General features: G+C 40.5%; 1 protein-coding gene across 1 annotated transcript in view; it reads left to right on the top strand.

Moving 5' to 3' along the window:
* Positions 1 to 21,096, top strand: part of b3gat1b (beta-1,3-glucuronyltransferase 1 (glucuronosyltransferase P) b) — a 52,515-nt gene extending 31,419 nt beyond the window's left edge. The window contains exons 3-7 of the mRNA XM_085419524.1: positions 8,290 to 8,432; positions 9,425 to 9,936; positions 10,986 to 11,282; positions 11,628 to 11,733; positions 19,660 to 21,096. Coding sequence (XP_085275650.1) covers positions 8,321 to 8,432; positions 9,425 to 9,936; positions 10,986 to 11,282; positions 11,628 to 11,714 — 1,008 coding nt within the window. The 5' untranslated portion in view covers positions 8,290 to 8,320 and the 3' untranslated portion in view covers positions 11,715 to 11,733; positions 19,660 to 21,096. The remainder of the gene's footprint in view (positions 1 to 8,289; positions 8,433 to 9,424; positions 9,937 to 10,985; positions 11,283 to 11,627; positions 11,734 to 19,659) is intronic.
* The last annotated feature ends 158 nt before the right edge of the window (positions 21,097 to 21,254 follow it).

Here is a 21,254-nt window from a genome sequence, read left to right as displayed (position 1 = left end):
CCATCTCTCCCTGTTCCTCACACCTAGGTATTCACCACTCATCCAACGTGTGAAACCTGCTGTGAGGACAATTAAAGTGTGGCCAGAGGGGACAGACGCAGTGTTCCAGGACAGATTCAAAAACACAGACTGGAATACGTTCACCCACACAGACTTGGACCAGTATGCCTCATCTGTACTGGATTACATCTCCAAAACTACAGACAGTGTCACCACCCAGAAACGGATCATCATGTACTCCAACCAGAGGCCTTGGATGAACCGGGATGTTTGTCTCCTCCTAAAGGCCCGCAACACCGCCTTTAGGTCAGGAGATGCACACACCTACAGTACAGCCAGGGCTAAGCTAAAAAGGGGTATAAAAAAAGCCAAACACCATTACAACAAGAAGGTAGAAGAACACTTCTCCAACTACAACCCCCGACGCATGTGGCAAGGACTCCAGACCATTACAGACTACAGGACCACCAAACCCTCCCCCGCATCCTCTGATGTCTCCTTCCTCAACGAGCTCAACAACTTTTATGCTCGTTTTGAGCGAGGGAATCCAACAACTACAACCAAAGCAGATGTGACGCCAGACCACCACCCACTGATTCTCTCCCCCACCGATGTAGGAGCGGTGCTGAGCAGGATTAATGTCCACAAGGCTGCAGGTCCTGATGGCATCCCCGGGCGTGTTCTCAGAGCGTGTTCTGGGGAGCTTGCAGGAGTCCTGACAGACATATTCAACCTGTCCTTGACCCACGCTGAGATACCGCCCTGCTTCAAATCCACCTCCATCGTCCCGATACCCAAAAACTCCAACCCACCAAGCCTCAACGACTACCGCCCAGTAGCACTCACCCCCATCATTACAAAGTGCTTAGAGCAGCTGGTCCTAGCACACTTCAAATCCTGTCTCCCCCCACCAATTCACATACAGTCAGAACAGGAGCACAGAGGATCTCCATCGCACTGCACTCTGTCCTCTCACACCTGGACAACAACAACAACACCTGCGCCAGAATGCTGTTTATAGACTTCAGTTCAGCATTCAATACAATCCACCCCTCACAACTCATCAGGAAACTGACAGACCTGGGCATCAGTTCCCTCATGTGCAAATGGTTACTGGACTTCCTGACCAACCGCCCCCAACATGTCCAGCTGGATAACCGCTGCTCATCTACAATCACAATGAACACCGGTGTACCACAAGGCTGTGTGATGAGCCCTTTCCTCTACTCCCTCTTCACCCATGACTGCAGACCTACCGATGGTTCCAACATCATCATTAAGTTTGCAGATGACACCACGGTGATTGGTCTCATCAGTGACAACGATGGGAGGAGGTGGATCATCTGGCTGAGTGGTGCGACACAAACAACCTGCTGCTCAACACAGAGAAGACCAAGGAGCTCATCGTGGACTACAAGAGGAATGCTGACCCACATCCACCCATCTACATTAAAGGGACGGCTATGGAGCGTGTGAGCAGCTTCAAGTTCCTGGGAGTTCACATCTCATCTGGACGACCAACTGCTCTAAGCTGGTCAAGAAGGCTCACTAGTGCCTCTTCTTCCTGAGGACTCTGAGGAAGAACCACCTGTCCTCAGACATCCTGGTGAACTTCTATCGCTGCACCATCGAGAGCATCCTGGCCAACTGTATAACAGTCTGGGAACTGCTCTGTCTCGGACCGGAAGGCGTTGCAGAGGGTCGTGAAAACTGCCCAGCGCATCACCGGAGCTCCACTTCCTGCCATAAATGACATCTACAGTAGGCAGTGTCTGAAAAGGGCTGGGAAAATCATCAAAGACCCCAGTCACCCATCACATGGACTCTTCACCCTCCTGCCCTCTGGGAGGCGCTACAGGAGCCTCCAGACTAAGACCACCAGGTACCGGAACAGCTTCTTCCCCACAGCTGTCAGACTCCTGAACTCTGCCACCTGACATCTGACCCATGTCAAAATAATGGAATGAACATACACACACCCACAACCACTAGCACTTTATATAGCCTCTGTAGAAATTAGCCACATATTTCACTTATCTTAACTGCACTACTGTATAATTCTGTGTAAATAATCATTCTGTACAATACGATAATTATAATTCTACAACTGTTTATAACTGTTTATAACATGCATATTTCTGTATAGCTTTATATTTCATATTTCTGTATAGTTTCATATTTATATCCTGTTCATAGCCTGCAGATAGCTTGTATACCCACTACAGCCTGTACATACTTATAGTTATAGCATATTCATAACATACATTCATACCGTGTACATTGTAACATACCCATAGTAGACCCATTTTTGTACCCTCATACCTATAACAGACCCTCCATCCATCCATCCATTCGCTTCCGCTTATCCTTTTCAGGGCCCCCGGGGGGGGGGGCTGGAGCCTATCCCAGCTGTCATAGGGCGAGAGGCGGGGTACACCCTGGACAGGTCGCCAGTCTGTCGCAGGGCCAACACACAGGGACAGACAACCATTCGCACTCACATTCACTCGCACATTCAAACTTAATGGCAATTTGGATTTTCCAATTAACCTATCCCCACAAGCTGCATGTCTTTGGACGGTGGGAGGAAGCCGGAGTACCCGGAGGGAACCCACGCAAACACGGGGAGAACATGCAAACTCCACACAGAAAGACCCCGGCCTGATGATGGAATTGAACTCAGGACCTTCTTGCTGTGCGGCAACAGTGCTAACCACCATGCCACCGTGCTGCCCTATAACAGACCCATTTCTGTAATATATCTATATACCTATATTATTGCTAATATATATTTTGTAATATATCTATATTGGCTAAAGCACTTCTGGATGGATGCAAACTGCATTTCGTTGCCTTGTACTTGTGACGGATGCAATGACAATAAAGTTGAATTCTATGCTACAGTGGGGCAAAAAAGTATTTAGTCAGCCACCGATTGTGCAAGTTCCCCCACTTAAAATGATGACAGAGGTCAGTAATTTGCACCAGAGGTACACTTCAACTGTGAGAGACAGAATGTGAAAAAAAAATCCATGAATCCACATGGTAGGATTTGTAAAGAATTTATTCGTAAATCAGGGTGGAAAATAAGTATTTGGTCACCTCAAACAAGGAAAATCTCTGGCTCTCACAGACCTGTAACGTCTTCTGTAAGAAGCTTTTCTGTCCCCCACTCTTTACCTGTATGAATGGCACCTGTTTGAACTCATCATCTGTATAAAAGACACCTGTCCACAGCCTCAAACAGTCAGACTCCAAACTCCGCCATGGCCAAGACCAAAGAGCTTTCGAAGGACACCAGGAAAAGTATTGTAGACCTGCACCAGACTGGGAAGAGTGAATCTACAATAGGCAAGCAGCTTGGTGTGAAAAAATCAACTGTGGGAGCAATCATCAGAAAATGGAAGACATACAAGACCACTGATAATCTCCCTCGATCTGGGGCTCCACGCAAGATCTCATCCCGTGGGGTCAAAATGATCATGAGAACGGTGAGCAAAGATCCCAGAACCACACGGGGGGACCTGGTGAATGACCTGCAGAGAGCTGGGACCAAAGTAACAAAGGTCACCATCAGTAACACACTACAACGGCAGGGAATCAAATCCCGCAGTGCCAGACATGTTCCGCTGCTGAAGCCAGTGCATGTCCAGGCCCGTCTGAAGTTTGCCAGAGAGCACATGGATGATACAGCAGAGGATTGGGAGAATGTCATGTGGTCAGATGAAACCAAAGTAGAACTTTTTGGTATAAACTCAACTCGTCGTGTTTGGAGGAAGAAGAATACTGAGTTGCATCCCAAGAACACCATACCTACTGTGAAGCATGGGGGTGGAAACATCATGCTACGGGGCTGTTTTTCTGCCAAGGGGACAGGACGACTGATCCGTGTTAAGGACAGAATGAATGGGGCCATGTATCGTGAGATTTTGAGCCAAAACCTCCTTCCATCAGTGAGAACTTTGAAGATGAAACGAGGCTGGGTCTTCCAACATGACAATGATCCAAAACACACCGCCCGGGCAACAAAGGAGTGGCTCCGTAAGAAGCATTTGAAAGTCCTGGAGTGGCCTAGCCAGTCTCCAGACCTCAACCCCATAGAAAATCTGTGGCGGGAGTTGAAAGTCCGTGTTGCTCGGCGACAGCCCCAAAACATCACTGCTCTCGAGAAGATCTGCATGGAGGAATGGGCCAAAATACCAGCTACTGTGTGTGCAAACCTGGTGAAGACCTATAGTAAACGTTTGACCTCTGTAACATAACCTTTGTTGGCAATAACAAAGTATTGAGTTGTATTTTTGTTATTGACCAAATACTTATTTTCCACCCTAATTTACGAATAAATTCTTTACAAATCCTACCATGTGGATTCATGGATTTTTTTTTCACATTCTGTCTCTCACAGTTGAAGTGTACCTCTGGTGCAAATTACTGACCTCTGTCATCATTTTAGGTGGGGGAACTTGCACAATCGGTGGCTGACTAAATACTTTTTTGCCCCACTGTATTCTATTCTATTCTATCTCTGCCTCATACAAGGAGATCCTTGACCACCTGACCAAGGTCATTGTAAGCCTACCAGTTATATATTCAAAACAATTTTCAAACTCTTCATAACACTCAGTTATCACTGCTTTTGGGGATGCTGGCTCTGGTCCTTACTGAGTCCTTGCCCAAACCACAGTCTCGTCCAAGATGGTCTTCATTAACATGGTAATAACTGCTATGATGGAAAGAAGGCTTAAGTCAGCTCACTTTTAAACTATACAAATATATATATATCTATATATATCTATATATATCTATATCTATATATATATATATATCTCCTCTGGTAGAGGACCCGAGCTTGAAGGATAAACCGCCCGCAGGGGCGTGCTGGGTGTTGGGTGTGCTGGGTGTTTATATATATATATATATATATATATATATATATATATATATATATATATATATTGATATATATTGATGTAATAATGTGTAATGGGTATATACATATTCATTGTGAATTCATGACAACTACTGTCTGTCTGTGCCCACTGTGTTGAGAAGCACGGTAGCCCTCTTCAAATCATTAGCTTAATTGCTATAATAGTACACCAGTACATCTTCAGCTGTGATAAAATAGGAAGCTTAGAGCAGTCTCTGACCTATATTCGGCCTGCTCCAGCAGACTGTGACTATTTATTAACAAAATTCCTCTTTCCTTGAAGTTTGTGCCTTGCAGCTACAGCATGACAGTGTTAAATTGAGGGCCACCGTGTTCTATGCAACATACACTTCAAAATGTAATCCACCTCTAGCAAAGGGCCATTATATCTACAGACTCAAAAACCAGCTCATCCACTCATGTTAAAGAGAATCTGCTACTACTTTTGAAAGAAGGGAATGTTTGAAAAGCACTTCAAACCCAATTATACAGGGAGTGCAGAATTATTAGGCAAGTTGTATTTTTGAGGAATAATTTTATTATTGAACAACAACCATGTTTTCAATGAACCCAAAAAACTCATTAATATCAAAGCTGAATGTTTTTGGAAGTAGTTTTTAGTTTGTTTTTAGTTTTAGCTATTTTAGGGGGATATCTGTGTGTGCAGGTGACTATTACTGTGCATAATTATTAGGCAACTTAACAAAAAACAAATATATACCCATTTCAATGATTTATTTTTACCAGTGAAACCAATATAATCAGAATCAGAATCAGAATACTTTATTGATCCCTGGGGGAAATTATTTTTTGTTAGAGTGCTCCATTATAAACCAACATAAACCAACATTAAGACAAGACAGACAATACGCTAACTAAGAATAGTATAATATATACATATATATACATACATACATAAGTCACTCATAAATAAATAGCTGGAAAAGAAACGTGTAGTTGTAGCAATAACCAGTGTGTTAAGTGGATGCGTTGTACAGGGAGATGGCCACAGGCAGGAAAGATTTCCTGTGTCGTTCAGTGGTGCTTTTCGGTAATCTCAGTCTCTCACTGAACGTGCTCCTGTGACTGACCAGCATGTCATGGAGTGGGTGGGAGGTGTTATCCAACATTGTCTTTATCTTGGACAGCATCCGCCTCTCCGACACCACCTTGAGGGAGTCCAGCTCCATCCCCACAACATTACTGGCCTTACGGATTAGTTTATTAACATCTCCACATTCACAAATATACATTTCTGACATTCAAAAACAAAACAAAAACAAATCAGCGACCAATATAGCCACCTTTCTTTGCAAGGACACTCAAAAGCCTGCCATCCATGGATTCTGTCAGTGTTTTGATCTGTTCACCATCAACATTGCGTGCAGCAGCAACCACAGCCTCCCAGACACTGTTCAGAGAGGTGTACTGTTTTCCCTCCTTGTAAATCTCACATTTGATGATGGACCACAGGTTCTCAATGGGTTCAGATCAGGTGAACAAGGTGGCCATGTCATTAGTTTTTCTTCTTTTATACCCTTTCTTGCCAGCCACGCTGTGGAGTACTTGGACGCGTGTGATGGAGCATTGTCCTGCATGAAAATCATGTTTTTCTTGAAGGATGCAGACTTCTTCCTGTACCACTGCTTGAAGAAGGTGTCTTCCAGAAACTGGCAGTAGGACTGGGAGTTGAGCTTGACTCCATCCTCAACCCGAAAAGGCCCCACAAGCTCATCTTTGATGATACCAACCCAAACCAGTACTCCACCTCCACCTTGCTGGCGTCTGAGTCGGACTGGAGCTCTCTGCCCTTTACCAATCCAGCCACGGGCCCATCCATCTGGCCCATCAAGACTCACTCTCATTTCATCAGTCCATAAAACCTTAGAAAAACCAGTCTTGAGATATTTCTTGGCCCAGTCTTGACGTTTCAGCTTGTGTGTCTTGTTCAGTGGTGGTCGTCTTTCAGCCTTTCTTACCTTGGCCATGTCTCTGAGTATTGCACACCTTGTGCTTTTGGGCACTCCAGTGATGTTGCAGCTCTGAAATATGGCAAAACTGGTGGCAAGTGGCATCTTGGCAGCTGCACGCTTGACTTTTCTCAGTTCATGGGCAGTTATTTTGCGCCTTGGTTTTTCCACACGCTTCTTGCGACCCTGTTGACTATTTTGAATGAAACGCTTGATTGTTCGATGATCACGCTTCAGAAGCTTTGCAATTTTGAGACTGCTGCATCCCTCTGCAAGATATCTCACTATTTTTGACTTTTCTGAGCCTGTCAAGTCCTTCTTTTGACCCATTTTGCCAAAGGAAAGGACGTTGCCTAATAATTATGCACACCTGATATAGGGTGTTGGTGTCATTAGACCACACCCCTTCTCATTACAGAGATGCACATCACCTAATATGCTTAATTGGTAGTAGGCTTTCGAGCCTATACAGCTTGGAGTAAGACGACATGCATGAAGAGGATGATGTGGACAAAATACTCATTTGCCTAATAATTCTGCACTTCCTGTATACCTTAGAATACAAATTGAAATGACTTACATATTGGCGTGGTCCTGGGTCCTTGACCCAGAATTCAGAGTTTTGGACTGTTCATGTTTAGCTAGTATTGTGTGTTAGTATTACTTAGCATTACTACATTAAGACTTAGTTATTACAAGTAGTTGAGTTTTTTTTTTTGGAATTCTCTTTATTATTGTAAAGTTTCTGTGTTTAGTTTCTTGTTCTTGCTACCTTTGTTATCTGGTTTTCTTTTAGACTTTACTATTGTTTATACTTTGATCTTTAAAATTTGAGTTTATTTTCCCCAATATCTTTTTTATGTGTTGTTTAGTTACTTCATGTTTTATTTTGGTAATTATTTGTTTCCTGTGTCTCGTATTTCGTCTTACTTCCCTTGTCTTGTCATGATTAGTTTCAGCTGTTATTGTTTTCCAGGTGTTTCCACTAACAATAATTTGTCCTCATTGTGTTGATATATATCTAGCCCAATTTTCTTTTGTTCTTTATCTGAGTGTCTGTTAACCAATCTTCAGTTTCCTGCCTGTGTATTGTGTGTCTGTTTGAGATTTTGGATTTATTTATGGACTTTGGCATTCCAGCTAATAGAAGGCTGTTTTTTAGTTTATTCGTATGTGTCTGTGACTTCTGTTTGGGTCCCACCTGCCCACCTTTGACGTAAAATTAGTTTATGTCATAATGAATGCCTCAGTTTATTCAATGTATTAAATATAGGAAACAAAATAAAGACCTTTTAATTGGTTCAGTGAGATGCAAGTATGATCTCAGACAATTCACAGCTTTCTAGTTCTTATAACTGTGCACCCATCATGTGTTACACACCCTTGCAGGTAGGAACATGATTCAGGTCTGACCCTGGAGATGCCGAAGAGACGAGACATCGTTGCCATTATATTGATCGTGTTGCCTTGGACACTACTCATCACTGTTTGGCACCAGAGCACCCTCACTCCTCTGCTTACCACTCGAAAGGGTAAAAAAAAAATGTGTGTTGAAAAAACTTAAGTTCAGACAGTCAAAAAAGACTGAAATTTACATCTGCAGCAAATTAAACTTTGTGGCATAGTGTAGCTTAGTGTAGTATAGTATGTCAAAGGCAGCAAGACCCAGTATATAGCAGAGAAAGAGATATCAACACTGAATAAGTCAGATACAGATTTAAAGGAACAGCTGGTCTAGAGGCAGGTTACAAAGTAGCTTGCAGTTGTACAACAACTGTGAGCAGGTTATAGAACCTTAAAGCATGCATTTTATATTAGATTTGCTCATTGGAAAATCTTATATACAAGTGTTAACTGATTTGGCCTGAGCTGTGACTGCCTTTGTGGCTTACATTTTGAGTGGAATGCATTTCTCCTAGATTCTATATGTGACATATAAATATGTTTGTTATCAACATGCCGTTATTTTTGCTATTTTGTCATTTCTTACTCGTTTTACTCAAAATACCAAGAAACTGGAGAGCTACTGAAAGTGATTAAAATGTGCAAGGGTCTCTTCTCACCCAATGCATGCTCTGTTCCTAAATGTAATCATGTTTTTTTTAACAAATAGAGTATGGAAAACAAAAGTCTGTTGGAGGAAGGTCTTCTGCCTCCTAATGCAGTCTTTGTCTTTTGGAGAGAAAATACATTTTAAATGTTATTGTGAATGTATTTCACCTATACAGGAATGCATTTGTTAGGAGACCAGGTTGGATATAGTGCATATTTTTTATATTGTCGTCAAAGTTGTACGCAGGAAAGTAAGTTACTTCTAGTGTGTACCTCAGCAAGTGTTGAAAATATTACATCTCTTTATTGATGCAGCTTAGCATCTGATCAAAGAGTATTAACATTGTCTCACATAGTAAAATTAATTATCAAGAAATAAATCTTACTGTACAGAAATATACTGTAGCATGAATGCCAATCCATATTTGTGAGCACACAGAAGCTCATTGTAATGTGTTTTCTTACTGACTAGATGACAGGACTGATGGTCACTCCAACTCCAGAAACACCTTTGCTTTTAAGGAGTCATGCTCGCTTCAGAACCGGGACATTGTGGAGGTGGTACGCACGGAATATATATACAGCCGCCCTCCACCCTGGTCGGATATATTGCCCACTATCCACATCATCACTCCCACTTACAGCCGCCCGGTGCAGAAAGCAGAGCTGACACGGCTGGCCAACACTTTGCTTCATGTGGTCAACTTGCATTGGATCCTGGTAGAAGACTCCCAGAGGCGGACCAGTCTGGTTAGTCATCTTCTCCACAACACAGGGCTCAACTACACCCACCTCAATGTGGAGACACCTAGGAACTATAAGGTACGCGGGGACACCAGGGACCCCCGAATACCACGTGGTACCATACAGAGGAACCTAGCTCTCCGGTGGTTACGGGAGACCTTCAGCGTAAATAACAGCCAGCCTGGGGTTGTCTACTTTGCAGATGATGACAACACATATAGCTTGGAGCTGTTTGAGGAGGTGAGGAAATTTAATTTGGCTTTCTTAATCTACGACTTCATGAAACACTTTTCCAGTGAGTTTATGGTTTTAGTTGCTAGTTACAAGTCTTATTTATATATATATATATATATATATATATATATATATATATATATATATATATATATATATATATATACATATAAACGTGTGTGTGTGTGTGTGTGTGTGTTACACCTCACATAGGCATAGGTAACCTCCAGTAGCTAAGGAAAAAATGTGTATATCTCAAGTAATTGATGAAGGCTTGCAGAAGGTTACTGGCTTCTGTTATGTGAAAATGATTGCATAGAGGTTTCTGCACAACAAACAGGAGAAGTAAACGTTCTCAATGTTTTGTGTTGCTACACACTTCACTGCTGCGTAGCTAGTGAAAGTACCTGCAAACAAGCTAGCATTTTTCATGTTACTACAAGCAAATGTAATAATATGTTAATAATAAGCAATAACAAAGAGACTTTCAGTACAGCTTTATACTCTTCTTTATAACCAGTTTCACACTAGCAACTGCCAGAAACCGCACCCTAACCGTTTGCAGAATAAACACTTTTACTTTGGCAACCAGTGACTAGCAGCAGGTCAGTGACTGTCTCCAGCCCTGCGTTTTTGGGAGCTTTAGCAAACAGTTTCTTTCAGCAACTACTAACAGCTGGTCAGGGGAGTGCACATTTTTCCCTAGTGACTGGTGATTGCCAGATGGTCGCCGACAGGTCTGTGCGACTTGCTTTAAAACTCTTATATTTTCTAAATGATGATTCCATTAGAGTCAAAAAGCAACTAGAGGACAGTAGGCGTGTGCATTAGCACGTCATTGACAAGCACCATCCCGTGCTCATTGCAGTGTCCTCAGCTCTAACTTTTTAAGTCCCTTTTCTAAACACCAAGTTTGTGATGCAGATTTCACAAACTGACATCACACTACGTCCATTTTTTACCATCTGTGATCTTTAGCTAAATGTAATCTTTTGTATGGGTTTTTAAATGACTTGCATAAGTGGTTTATTTCTGTGTCTGTTTTCAACTAACAGATGCGTTCCACTAAAAAGGTGTCGGTGTGGCCCGTGGCTTTTGTGGGTGGCCTGCGTTATGAGTCACCCAAAGTAAACACCTTGGGGAAGGTGTTTGGCTGGAAAACTGTATTTGACCCGCACCGGCCCTTTGCTATTGACATGGCTGGGTTTGCGGTGAACCTGCAGCTCATTCTGTCCAAACCTCAGGCTTATTTCAAGCTGCGTGGGGTAAAGGGAGGATATCAGGAGAGCAGCTTATTAAAAGAGCTGGTCACTCTCAGTGACTTGGAGCCTAAAGCTGCTAACTGTACTAAGGTAAGAAGAGGAGGCTTTCTATATGTTTAAAATGTCATGCAATGCCAGTGAAATGACAATGAAACAAGCTGCATCTGGAAATGCTGGTAGAATAAGAAGACGAGTCTTAGGATCTTGTGTTGTCAGAAGAATTTGTTCTTAAAGTCATTAAACTGTCAGCTTAGCGCCAACCCTTTAAGCTCAGAGGCTCATTTTAAATATGTTATGTTCTGCGTCTGGATATTGTGTAGCAGATATGAGGCAGCCTATTACCAGCAAACAGCATTTCTAGCCAAAATGTCTGTATTAGTATCTCATCATATTGAGTATTTTTTTGCTCGTCCATGCCTTTCTCCTTACCTCTAGGTATTAGTATGGCACACAAGGACAGAGAAGCCTGTGCTGGTAAATGAGGGCAAGAAAGGATTTACAGACTCTAACGTAGAGATATGACATCCTTCACGTGACACAGGTAATAACGGAGATTTAGAAATGCAAATTACTGCATTTCAACACAGTGATTACTTTGGGTGTGCGGGAATGGAAAAGCAACTTCAAACCCAAAGAATATGGGCACCCAGAATACACACCTAATTTGAAATGAATGTCTGACCTTTGTATGTAATACATTTTCAAAGCAATTCATTTTGTCTTAGTGGACCATCAGTGCATAGACCTGAAGAAATAGTTCACCGGGGTTTTTAGTCATAGTTGCCACTATAAGACTTTAATGATAACTGAACAGATGGCTAATACGGCTATCAGACTGGCCGCTCCCTGATTTCCAAAGGGGCTGCCGCATTGGATGTCTGCCCAAGTATCTCGGCGTGGGTCTGGCACAAGAAGCTTGTGACCCCCTGAGGTTGGGTTTGTGACTATGCGGCAATTGCTCATTGTTAACCAGCTAACATTTACATGCCATTTCAGCCAGATTAACATTTATGATAACTTATCTGTATCTCATTGTTCTTCTAACAGAAGCTGTACTGACCCCCAGAATTCTTCAAACTGTTGTTCAATGTTGTTAACGTCACCAAGTTTAGTTGCTAGAGAGGAGAGGAGCTGCGTGTCTGCCTGTCTGCAGCGTGCTGTGTGAAGTTAAGTCAAATAGAAACGGCAAAGATTGCACTGTTGTTATTGATACTATTGCAAATGAGCATCTACATTTTTAGTATCTATTGGTATCTGAGAATTTTTTTTTATGACAGCCATAATAGGAACCCTGTTTCTAGGTCAAGTATCTACTTTGTTGGATGAGGCTTTTCTCTTAGCTCTGCTGTATTTTAATAAATTCAAGCCTCCAAATAATATTCTGCCCCTCCAGATTGTTATCAGTGCCAAAACAGAAATGTCACAGGAAGTCAAATTTTGCCTTAAATTTTCAATAAATTTGGTTTTCTAGAATTTTTGCAGCTATTGAGACAAATGTGTGATACATATCCATAGTTAAACAGAAGTAGTGACCTGGATGAGCTCCCTTCTCTTATATTTTCCCACGCGTGGAATCACAGATATTACAGGTTGTTTCAAATGTTTTTTAGAAGCTTTTTTAGAAGTTTTTTTATTGAAATGAAAAACATTAAAAAAAAATAATATTTAAACAATATAAATAAAAACACAATTTAAATATTTACTAATATTTTTCAAAACCTCTCAGTTTAAATATTTGATATGTTTTCTGAGTTCTATTGTGAATAAAATATAGGTTTATGACATGCAAATCAATAGATTCTGCTTTTATTCACATATTAACCTGTAATATAGTATAGTTTGTTCTTTGTTCATATTTTGCTTATAGAACTCTTTTGAGTTGTAAAAACTATTCCCACAGAAATATTTTGAAAGGCTGTTTCTCCACATTTCTCTTAAAGCTTTCACACTACTAGGGCTGAACGATATATCGCATTTGCGATAATATCGCGACATGATCAAGTGCAATTTTCTAACCGCAAAGGCTGCGATTATACTGCGATTATATTATACAATTCATGGGCTGCATCCTCCTGAGGCCGCATTTGTAGACCGATTACGTCACAGCGACGCGCCGAAGGCTGTCCAAATTACTACCATATCCCAGAATTCATAGCGCGGCCCAGCCAAACTCCAGTTTCCAGCAATGGCGGCCGCTACTAAGTTTTAAAATTACTCATACTAATCTTTCTGGGTCACAAAATAAACTTTTAACATATTTTCAGGTGAGAAAGTAGTTGTGTAAACATCAAATATCTGCTCGGTTTATCAAGATATCCCATATTTGCAAAAGTGCTTCGACGTTTTCAGAGGCGTCTGCTACCCACCAGCTCGACAGCTAGCCAGGAGCTCGAGGGTTACTGATGCGGCCGAGAACGGCACAACTCCCGGCACATCATTTTCAGATCACCGCGGAGTTTCGCTGCTCGGGTTAAACGTAATATATAAGTCACTTAGACAACCTAAAAATGTTATTGTTGGGCTTTTTTCAGTGTTTTGTTTGTTCGTGAGTAAATCGGTTTGGCTGAGATTAAAGTTATTAGATTAGATAAAATAAAACTTTATTAATCCCCCGGGTGGGTTCCTCCTTGGTTTTCACACAGCTGACTAAACGTCAAACAGAAAACTTATTAAACAGAAGTATGAGACAGTCGAGAATTTACACCAGTGTCTGGTTATATTTTAGATAGCAAGAAGCAGACGGCCGAGTTTATTAAACTCCACCGAGACAGCGGTGACGCTAATCAGAACTAGACCGTCCAATTTCACGCCTTTAAACTTTAAAGGCGTGTTTGTGTGTGTGTTTACACAATTGCTATTATGTTTGCACTTTATGTGTAATGTTACTGACTGCAGAGATCAGTAAGATGTGTGTATTTTTTATTTATTAGTTTTATTTATTTAATATTATTTTTTAATTGAATGACTGTCTAGTAGTTCACAGATGTCGAAAAACTGAGTGTGGTAAAGCCACTGATTTTTTTTATGTATATTTCTGCAATCTGCACATTGTACTGACTTTCATTTTAATGTTTACACCAGGGTTCCTTGTCAGCACTTTATGCTCAGATGTTTGTAAGCTAAAAATAAACTATTGTGTATGTTCAAATATACTGTTGTGATTGAAGAAGTTAAATAAAAATGTCAGTCATCAATTCATGCATCACCTCATGTCATCATAACAGAGGTCTGTCTTCCAGGAAAGAACAGTTTAAAATTAATGTAATATAGTATTGGCCATACTATATGATGTATTGCTTGTCTTTGTTTAATAATACAGAAGACAAAGACCTTAAAAAATAATCGCATATCGCATCGCAATCGCAATATTGGGGCAAAAAATCGCAATTAGATTATTTTCCATAATTGTTCAGCCCTACACACTACTGTTGATCACTGAAGTTGCCTTGATTATTGTCATATTGACCTTGGTTCTAATGTGGGTTTATAACTTTTGGGACATTGGGCACCATAATTATTTTGACAATATACCCTCCAACATGGTGTCATAGTTCATTCCATGGGGCTTTGCATGTCTTACACTATTTTTCTCAAACAAGTCAGACAACATATATTGAACACAGGCAGCTGACTGTTTTCTGCTGTCTACAGCATGTAAAAAATGTTCTACTGACACATTCAGTGTGACTGAAGTGAAAGAGCCAGTGTGTCCATACAGAAGAAAAGTATGATGTGAATATGTGAGTGGAGTGTCAGAAACGAAACGAGGGACAGTGTCAGCATATGTAACAAAACCACTTTTCATTTACCAAACCCAGGTTACTGAGCTGAGAGGAAACGTATGGTCTAGACTTTTGTATGAGTGTTGTTCAGTTTGTATTTCTGACTGGGTAGACTTTCAGTAAACAAACGTCAGATGAAAATTGTTGTCACAACAAAGTCCCTGAAGCCATTTCTGAGCTCTCTAAGGCTACGTCCACACGTACCCGGGTATTTTTGAAAACGCCGATTTTTCTATGCGTTTGCGCCTTTCATGCAAACGTAAACGGCGTTTTCAGTCACTGAAAACTGAGATTTTTTAAAAACTCCGGCCAGGGTGGATATTTTTGAAAACTCTGTTTTTGCATTTACGTGTGGACGAGAAAAACGCAGAAAACGCAGCGTCAAAGGTGTGCGCCTTTTTTGACGTCACACAGTGCGCCGCGTTATTGTTTCAGTGAAATGAATTTCTACAATACTGTTAATTCTACTCTCTGCAGTGTTTAAATGCTTACATATACACACAGTTACTGTCCCTCCACACATACGACTCGGTTCTGCTTCTATGTCCCAGCTTTGTTTACTTTTTCCCACCGAGGCTTCTAGACTTCTGATTGGCCAACATTTCTACAGGTTAGGAATATATCGCCACCTGTTGCTTTGGCATGTTCCTAGCACCGTTTTCCTTCATTTCTGCGTTTACGTGTGGACGGGATTATTTTTTAAAACGAAAACGGAAAATCTCCGTTTTCAAAAATACCCATGTACGTGTGGACGTAGCCTAAAATGGATAACCATTGACTTTAGCATAATATGAAATAATGTGTATTTACTGTTGGAAATGTGGATCTAATCTGAAAGTTATCCATATTTTTATTTTTATAGTTTTCCTTTTGAGTTTAGATGCATGGCCGATTCTCTGATGTATATCTGTTTCTACCTGTGCTGATGCTAGCATGGCTAAAGCTAGCCAAGCAGAAGTAAAATGTGAAGCAAGACAGAAGGATATACTCACACACACCAACGAGCACAGCAGATGTAACAAAAATATGTTGACATCAAATAGTATGTTGTTTGAAATCTATATGAAAAAATTACATATCTAGTTTTTCAAACATTATTTTCTTTTTCTTTTTCACAATGTTATCCAATTGTTCTAATTAGTGTGTGATTAGCCTTAGTGCCCTAGAAATCATTTTTATATACAACTAAAAAGGACTCGCAAATATGTTTGAGGATAATACCTCAACTTTATGATGAATTGCTAAGTCCTAAATTTGATGCCAGTGGTTGGTTTTAAAAAAGCCCCAACAATCTAAAGATCCATATGAGCAACACTTGGCAATAGTAGGGAGGAAAAACTCCCTTTTAATGGGAAGAAACCTCCAGCAGAACCAGGCTCAGGGAGGGGCGCCATCAGTGATTTGTTCACTGACAATTTTTTTCCTGCACCCAATTTTTTAACCACTATAAACTAGAGATGGACCGATCCGATATTACGTATCGGTCCGATACTGACCTAAATTACTGGATCGGATATCGGAGAAAAATAAAAAATGTAATCCGATCCATTAAATATCACGAAAGCACCTCACAAAACTTGCCACACGCCGTAACTCACCTCAGAACGTTAGCACTCGGAGCAGTATGCATCACGTGATAGAGCAGCTGTGGCATGCGGGACCTGTCGGTGGTCTGGATAGCATTTGGAGCTTCGCTAGCAACCCAGCATTTCATCTCCGACAAAGTTATCCCGAGAGAAGTAAAGCAAGTGTGTAAGTCCATCTCTGAATGTAAAGCATTCCTGCGTTAAGCTTAACAAACGATATATGGAGCGACTGCCTCTTCTTGCTGCTACTTCAATCATGAAACTGCTTAACGATCAGCTGATCAGCTTTTCTGTCGCGAGTCCGTGTCTCTAGTTTGCTTTTGGCCCACTTTGCACCAGAAAGAGGAAACCAGCGGCTGAACAACAGCAGCACGTTTAAGCTTGATAAGCTGTTGTTAGAATTTATTTAATATTACTTTCTACACCAGGATCTTTTTCTACGTAGCTGACGGCTGGTAACTGTGCAGGGGCGGATCTAGCAAAGTTTAGCCAGGGGGCCGATAGGGCATGAACAGGGAAAAGGGGGCACAAACATACATACTTTTCTTTCTTATTCTCATTTAAAATGTCTAGCTTTTAATAAATAATTATCTGACACCCAAAGTTTTAATTTGATGCAAAATGAATAGAAGTCAATTACTGTACATAGTAACTATTAAGTCTAATATATATACCCTAGTAAGCTATAGTACTTTTTCCTTTGGGAAGGTACCATCTGTGCAGTCTGCAATTTTGTTGAAGAAAGATGTTGAATCTATTTAATATTTCTTGAAAAATAATTGATTTCTGTGCATTTTTTTTTCACACTGCATCAAATTAAGGTTGATTACGTCGATTAAGCATCATGAGGTGGAGCGTGAGGGGTGGTTCCCTATTTTTTATTTATTTATTTTTGTTGTTGCTGGGAGTTGGAACACTATTAGTTAGGTTGCTTAATATTTACGCTAAGTACTCTTTAAAATACCAGAATAGGGAGGATGGTGTAGGTTTAAGTTTATTAGATTGATCAGTATTGCTGAACTATGAAATTTTTTTTTTGCATACAGGTATAACAGAATAGCTTTAGTGTAGTTGTTGTTTTAAACTTGAGTATGAACTTATACAAAATGCAGCAAGATATTTAAAAAACAGTTTTGTTGATTAAAAAACACTATATCGGATTCATATCGGTATCGGCAGATATCCAAATTTATGATATCGGTATCGGACATAAAAAAGTGGTATCGTGCCATCTCTACTATAAACATGTAGTTGTATATAAATATGATTTTTAAGACACAATGTTGAAACGAGTTAGGTGAAAAGCCAAAGCAGCCACTTTTGCTTCTTCTTTTTTTATTTAGTTTCAGTTTCGAGTTCAGATAGCTTGATAGTATAAATTTGCTGTCTGTCTTTCTTTGCAAAGAGTCATGTAGAGACAGTCGGTGGCAATAAGTCCTTTTTCTTCCTTGTCTTGTTCTTCTGTGTCTTTTTCTTTCAGAGGCTCCCGCAGAGAGTTTGTGGTCTCATAAGCTCTCCTGTGATATTTAGAGCTTGAGCTAGCCTCATAAATTAGTCAGTAGCTTAATCTGATACAAATCATGTTTTCTGTTTGTGTGATTAACACAGTCCCTGAAAGAAATAAACAATAAAGATGCAGTATCATGAGAGAAAATCTTGAGAGAAAAAAAGATGGGGAAAAACTGCACGCATAGCCTTCTGGATAAACCCTCAACTACAGAGTGTTGTAATAAACATAATGACATAGGTAAAATGAACGTTGGATGAGAGACTGTCAGAATAAAACAGGAAACATACTGAGATGCAGACTAAAACACACAGGCTTGACACTGGAACTGGGGGAAGTACAGACATGCATGCACATAACAGGCAGGGAAGACATGGAATGAAACACAAGGAGGGGAACATGGGAACAGGAAAGGGAGACGAGCCATAGAGGGAGACACGGACATAACACAGGAAACATATACAAAGGACTGACAGGCTCTCACAGGAGATACAAGAGGAACCTAATGCAAGAAACCATAAACAAGGCTGACTGTAAAACTTTAACTGAACCCATCCTTAAAATGGAAAAAGTGACAAAAACCCTGATGCATAGCACAGTTTGTCCAGCCAACATTTAAGAAGGCTGTCCAGCATACAGTGACATGGTATTGCAGACACCCGTGAAACTTTCTTTTTGGAATAATTTTTTCAACCAAGATTAGATAATGAGAAAGAAGATCAGCTGATGAACATTCAGCAATCATTTAAATGGTGAATGTTAGCTGGCACCACAAAAGTCCTAATTTATTGCATTTAAATGAACACTCCTTCAGGTGTTGTTGAAACAGCTATGTTAGCATTTGGCGCATACACAGTAAAAAGAAATCGATTGAAAATATATGCAAATCTGGTAATAATTTCACCATTATTAATATATATTAATGAGAAGAAGAAAAGAAAAGATGGAACGTTGCCATTCTTGCATAATAATATCAGCCATCTCCATCTTTTTTCAAACATAAAGGAGACTGCTAATTACCGCTTGTTAATATGTGAACCATTTGCACTTGTGAAAATTACAGGTATATAAAAATAAACCTGTAAATTTTATACATGATTTTAATGTCATATTTATGATTCTTTACGAGCATCTACAGACAAATTCCCCGAGGTAATTCTTTTCCATGCAGTGGCAAAACAACATAGCCCTGTGATAGACCACTGAGCCTGTCTCTTCCCCTACATCAGCTAGGATGCAGGCTCACATGGATCATTGGACAAGTTATGGATTACTTATAAAAACAAATTAGTTACAATATTAGAAACAGGTCATTTAAAGCCTGTGCACACAGATTATATTGCTGTATTTTTAAAGGGATTATATACAAACAGTGTTTGGCAGAACCTGTACTTAAAAATCTGAGGTTTCGCATTGTAATTATGACACATGGAAGTCAGTTTGCATGCTACTGCCATGCTGGAAACTTGGGAGTATGATATTTTGAACATCATATTGCATTGATAAAGCTTTACATGGCCTCTATCATGGCTAATAATTCATTTTCTTTTTTTCCTGATTGCACTTATTAAGTGTAAACTTTTTTGTTTCAGGGGAGGAATGTTTCTACTGAGCTCTCCCTGGATTCAAACCAACCTGAGCTCCGAAAAAGCAACAGTCACGGTCAAAAGTATTACCAGGACGCAGCAGCTGTATTTCACCACAGCTTAGCATGAAGCTACGCGTGTCCAGTTTAAGAGGCAGAGCAAAGCCATGTGTGCTTGAGCGACCACAGAGTATCAAAGCACAACTGCACAAAAACGACTGGTGTGTTCTGGAGCAGCACTGAAAGGAGTTTGCCACCTGAGGTCTCCTCTGAGATAAGGGATGTCACATGACTTAGCTGCAGGAAGAGATGGTACAGCAAGCAATAAAGAGCCTTGTGAGCGACATCAACACCAGCCAACCATCCAATCAGAACTGAATGGGGCCCTTTTGTTTTGATGCAAGTTGGCTGTCGGGGAAAGAGCTGCACAGGGAAATAAAAGAAGTCCTTGTTTCAAGAGAGTCAGCACCGACTGTTAGACAGCACTGATGGGATCTGAGCCCTCCCCCTTTTTGTACTGTACAACAGTGAACCCAGTACTAATTAGGAGCCCTGCTACTTTTGAACATACATTTGCGCACACTGAGCTGTCACACTGCTCACAGACACACATGCACACAAAAACATGGAGCAGTGGCTTATTAACAGCAGCGTCCTCTCTCGCATTCATTTACTACAAGCTTAACATGCTGTAACAGCGCTGACATGCACTCATATTTAAAAGAGGATCCAGTATTGCTGTTAGCCTGTCAAACTCAAAGACTTCCTCATAAGCTAATTAAGACTGCGCTGGGTGAAGGTTTCTTAGCAGTTATTTATTGTTTCAGAGTAATTTGTAGCATTGGTATGTTAGTTGTGAACAGTACGTGTGAGAGTCGATGGAATGTAAAGCCATTACTCTGAAAATCAGAAGTGCATTCTTTCAAATAGCTGTGTTATACATTCTAATTATTCTCACCGTGGATGGAAGGCTTGCGAGTAATGAGTTCATACTCCACTGACTTGCAGCAACACCACTTAAGAATGCAAATGTTCTGTATGACTTTGTATCGTTTTAAGAGTTCCGTCAGTTCTCAGTGTTAATTTGCAGACATTTGAAACATTCAAACACTTGAAACATTGAACTTTGACTTGACTTGATTAGGGTCTGATGCTACTGCTATGTTGCTTGTGTTTCATTTGACAGCTGCTCAAACTACAGCCTCATGAAGCTGATTTTTGCTTTACAGACCTAAGATTGCAGTAACTGCTACTTGATACATACTCAAGTATATTCACATAGGCAATACAGATTTAACAATCTGACACACCGGCCACAGCCAGACTCCCTAAAATTGTTACTCTAAGACTGTAAATTCACAGAACGTGATCATTGCTTAATAATTCTGCTGTATGTGTAAAGATTTATTGTAAATAAGGGTACTGTATGTACATAGGTTTAAACTGCTCCCATACAATCGTGACTCTGTCTTTGATTTAAAGAGTCATGTCTCTCTCTCTCTCTCTCTCTCTCTCTCTCTCTCTATATATATATATATATATATATATATATATATGTATGTGTGTGTGTGTGTGTGTGTGTGTGTGTGTGTGTGTGTGTGT

Source organism: Rhamphochromis longiceps, linkage group LG10 (assembly GCF_057381845.1).
Source record: "Rhamphochromis longiceps isolate RC_006_pf linkage group LG10, R_longiceps_female_GT1.1, whole genome shotgun sequence".
Classification (NCBI taxonomy): Eukaryota; Metazoa; Chordata; class Actinopteri; order Cichliformes; family Cichlidae; genus Rhamphochromis; species Rhamphochromis longiceps.
This window is presented reverse-complemented; position numbering and strand designations above follow the sequence as displayed.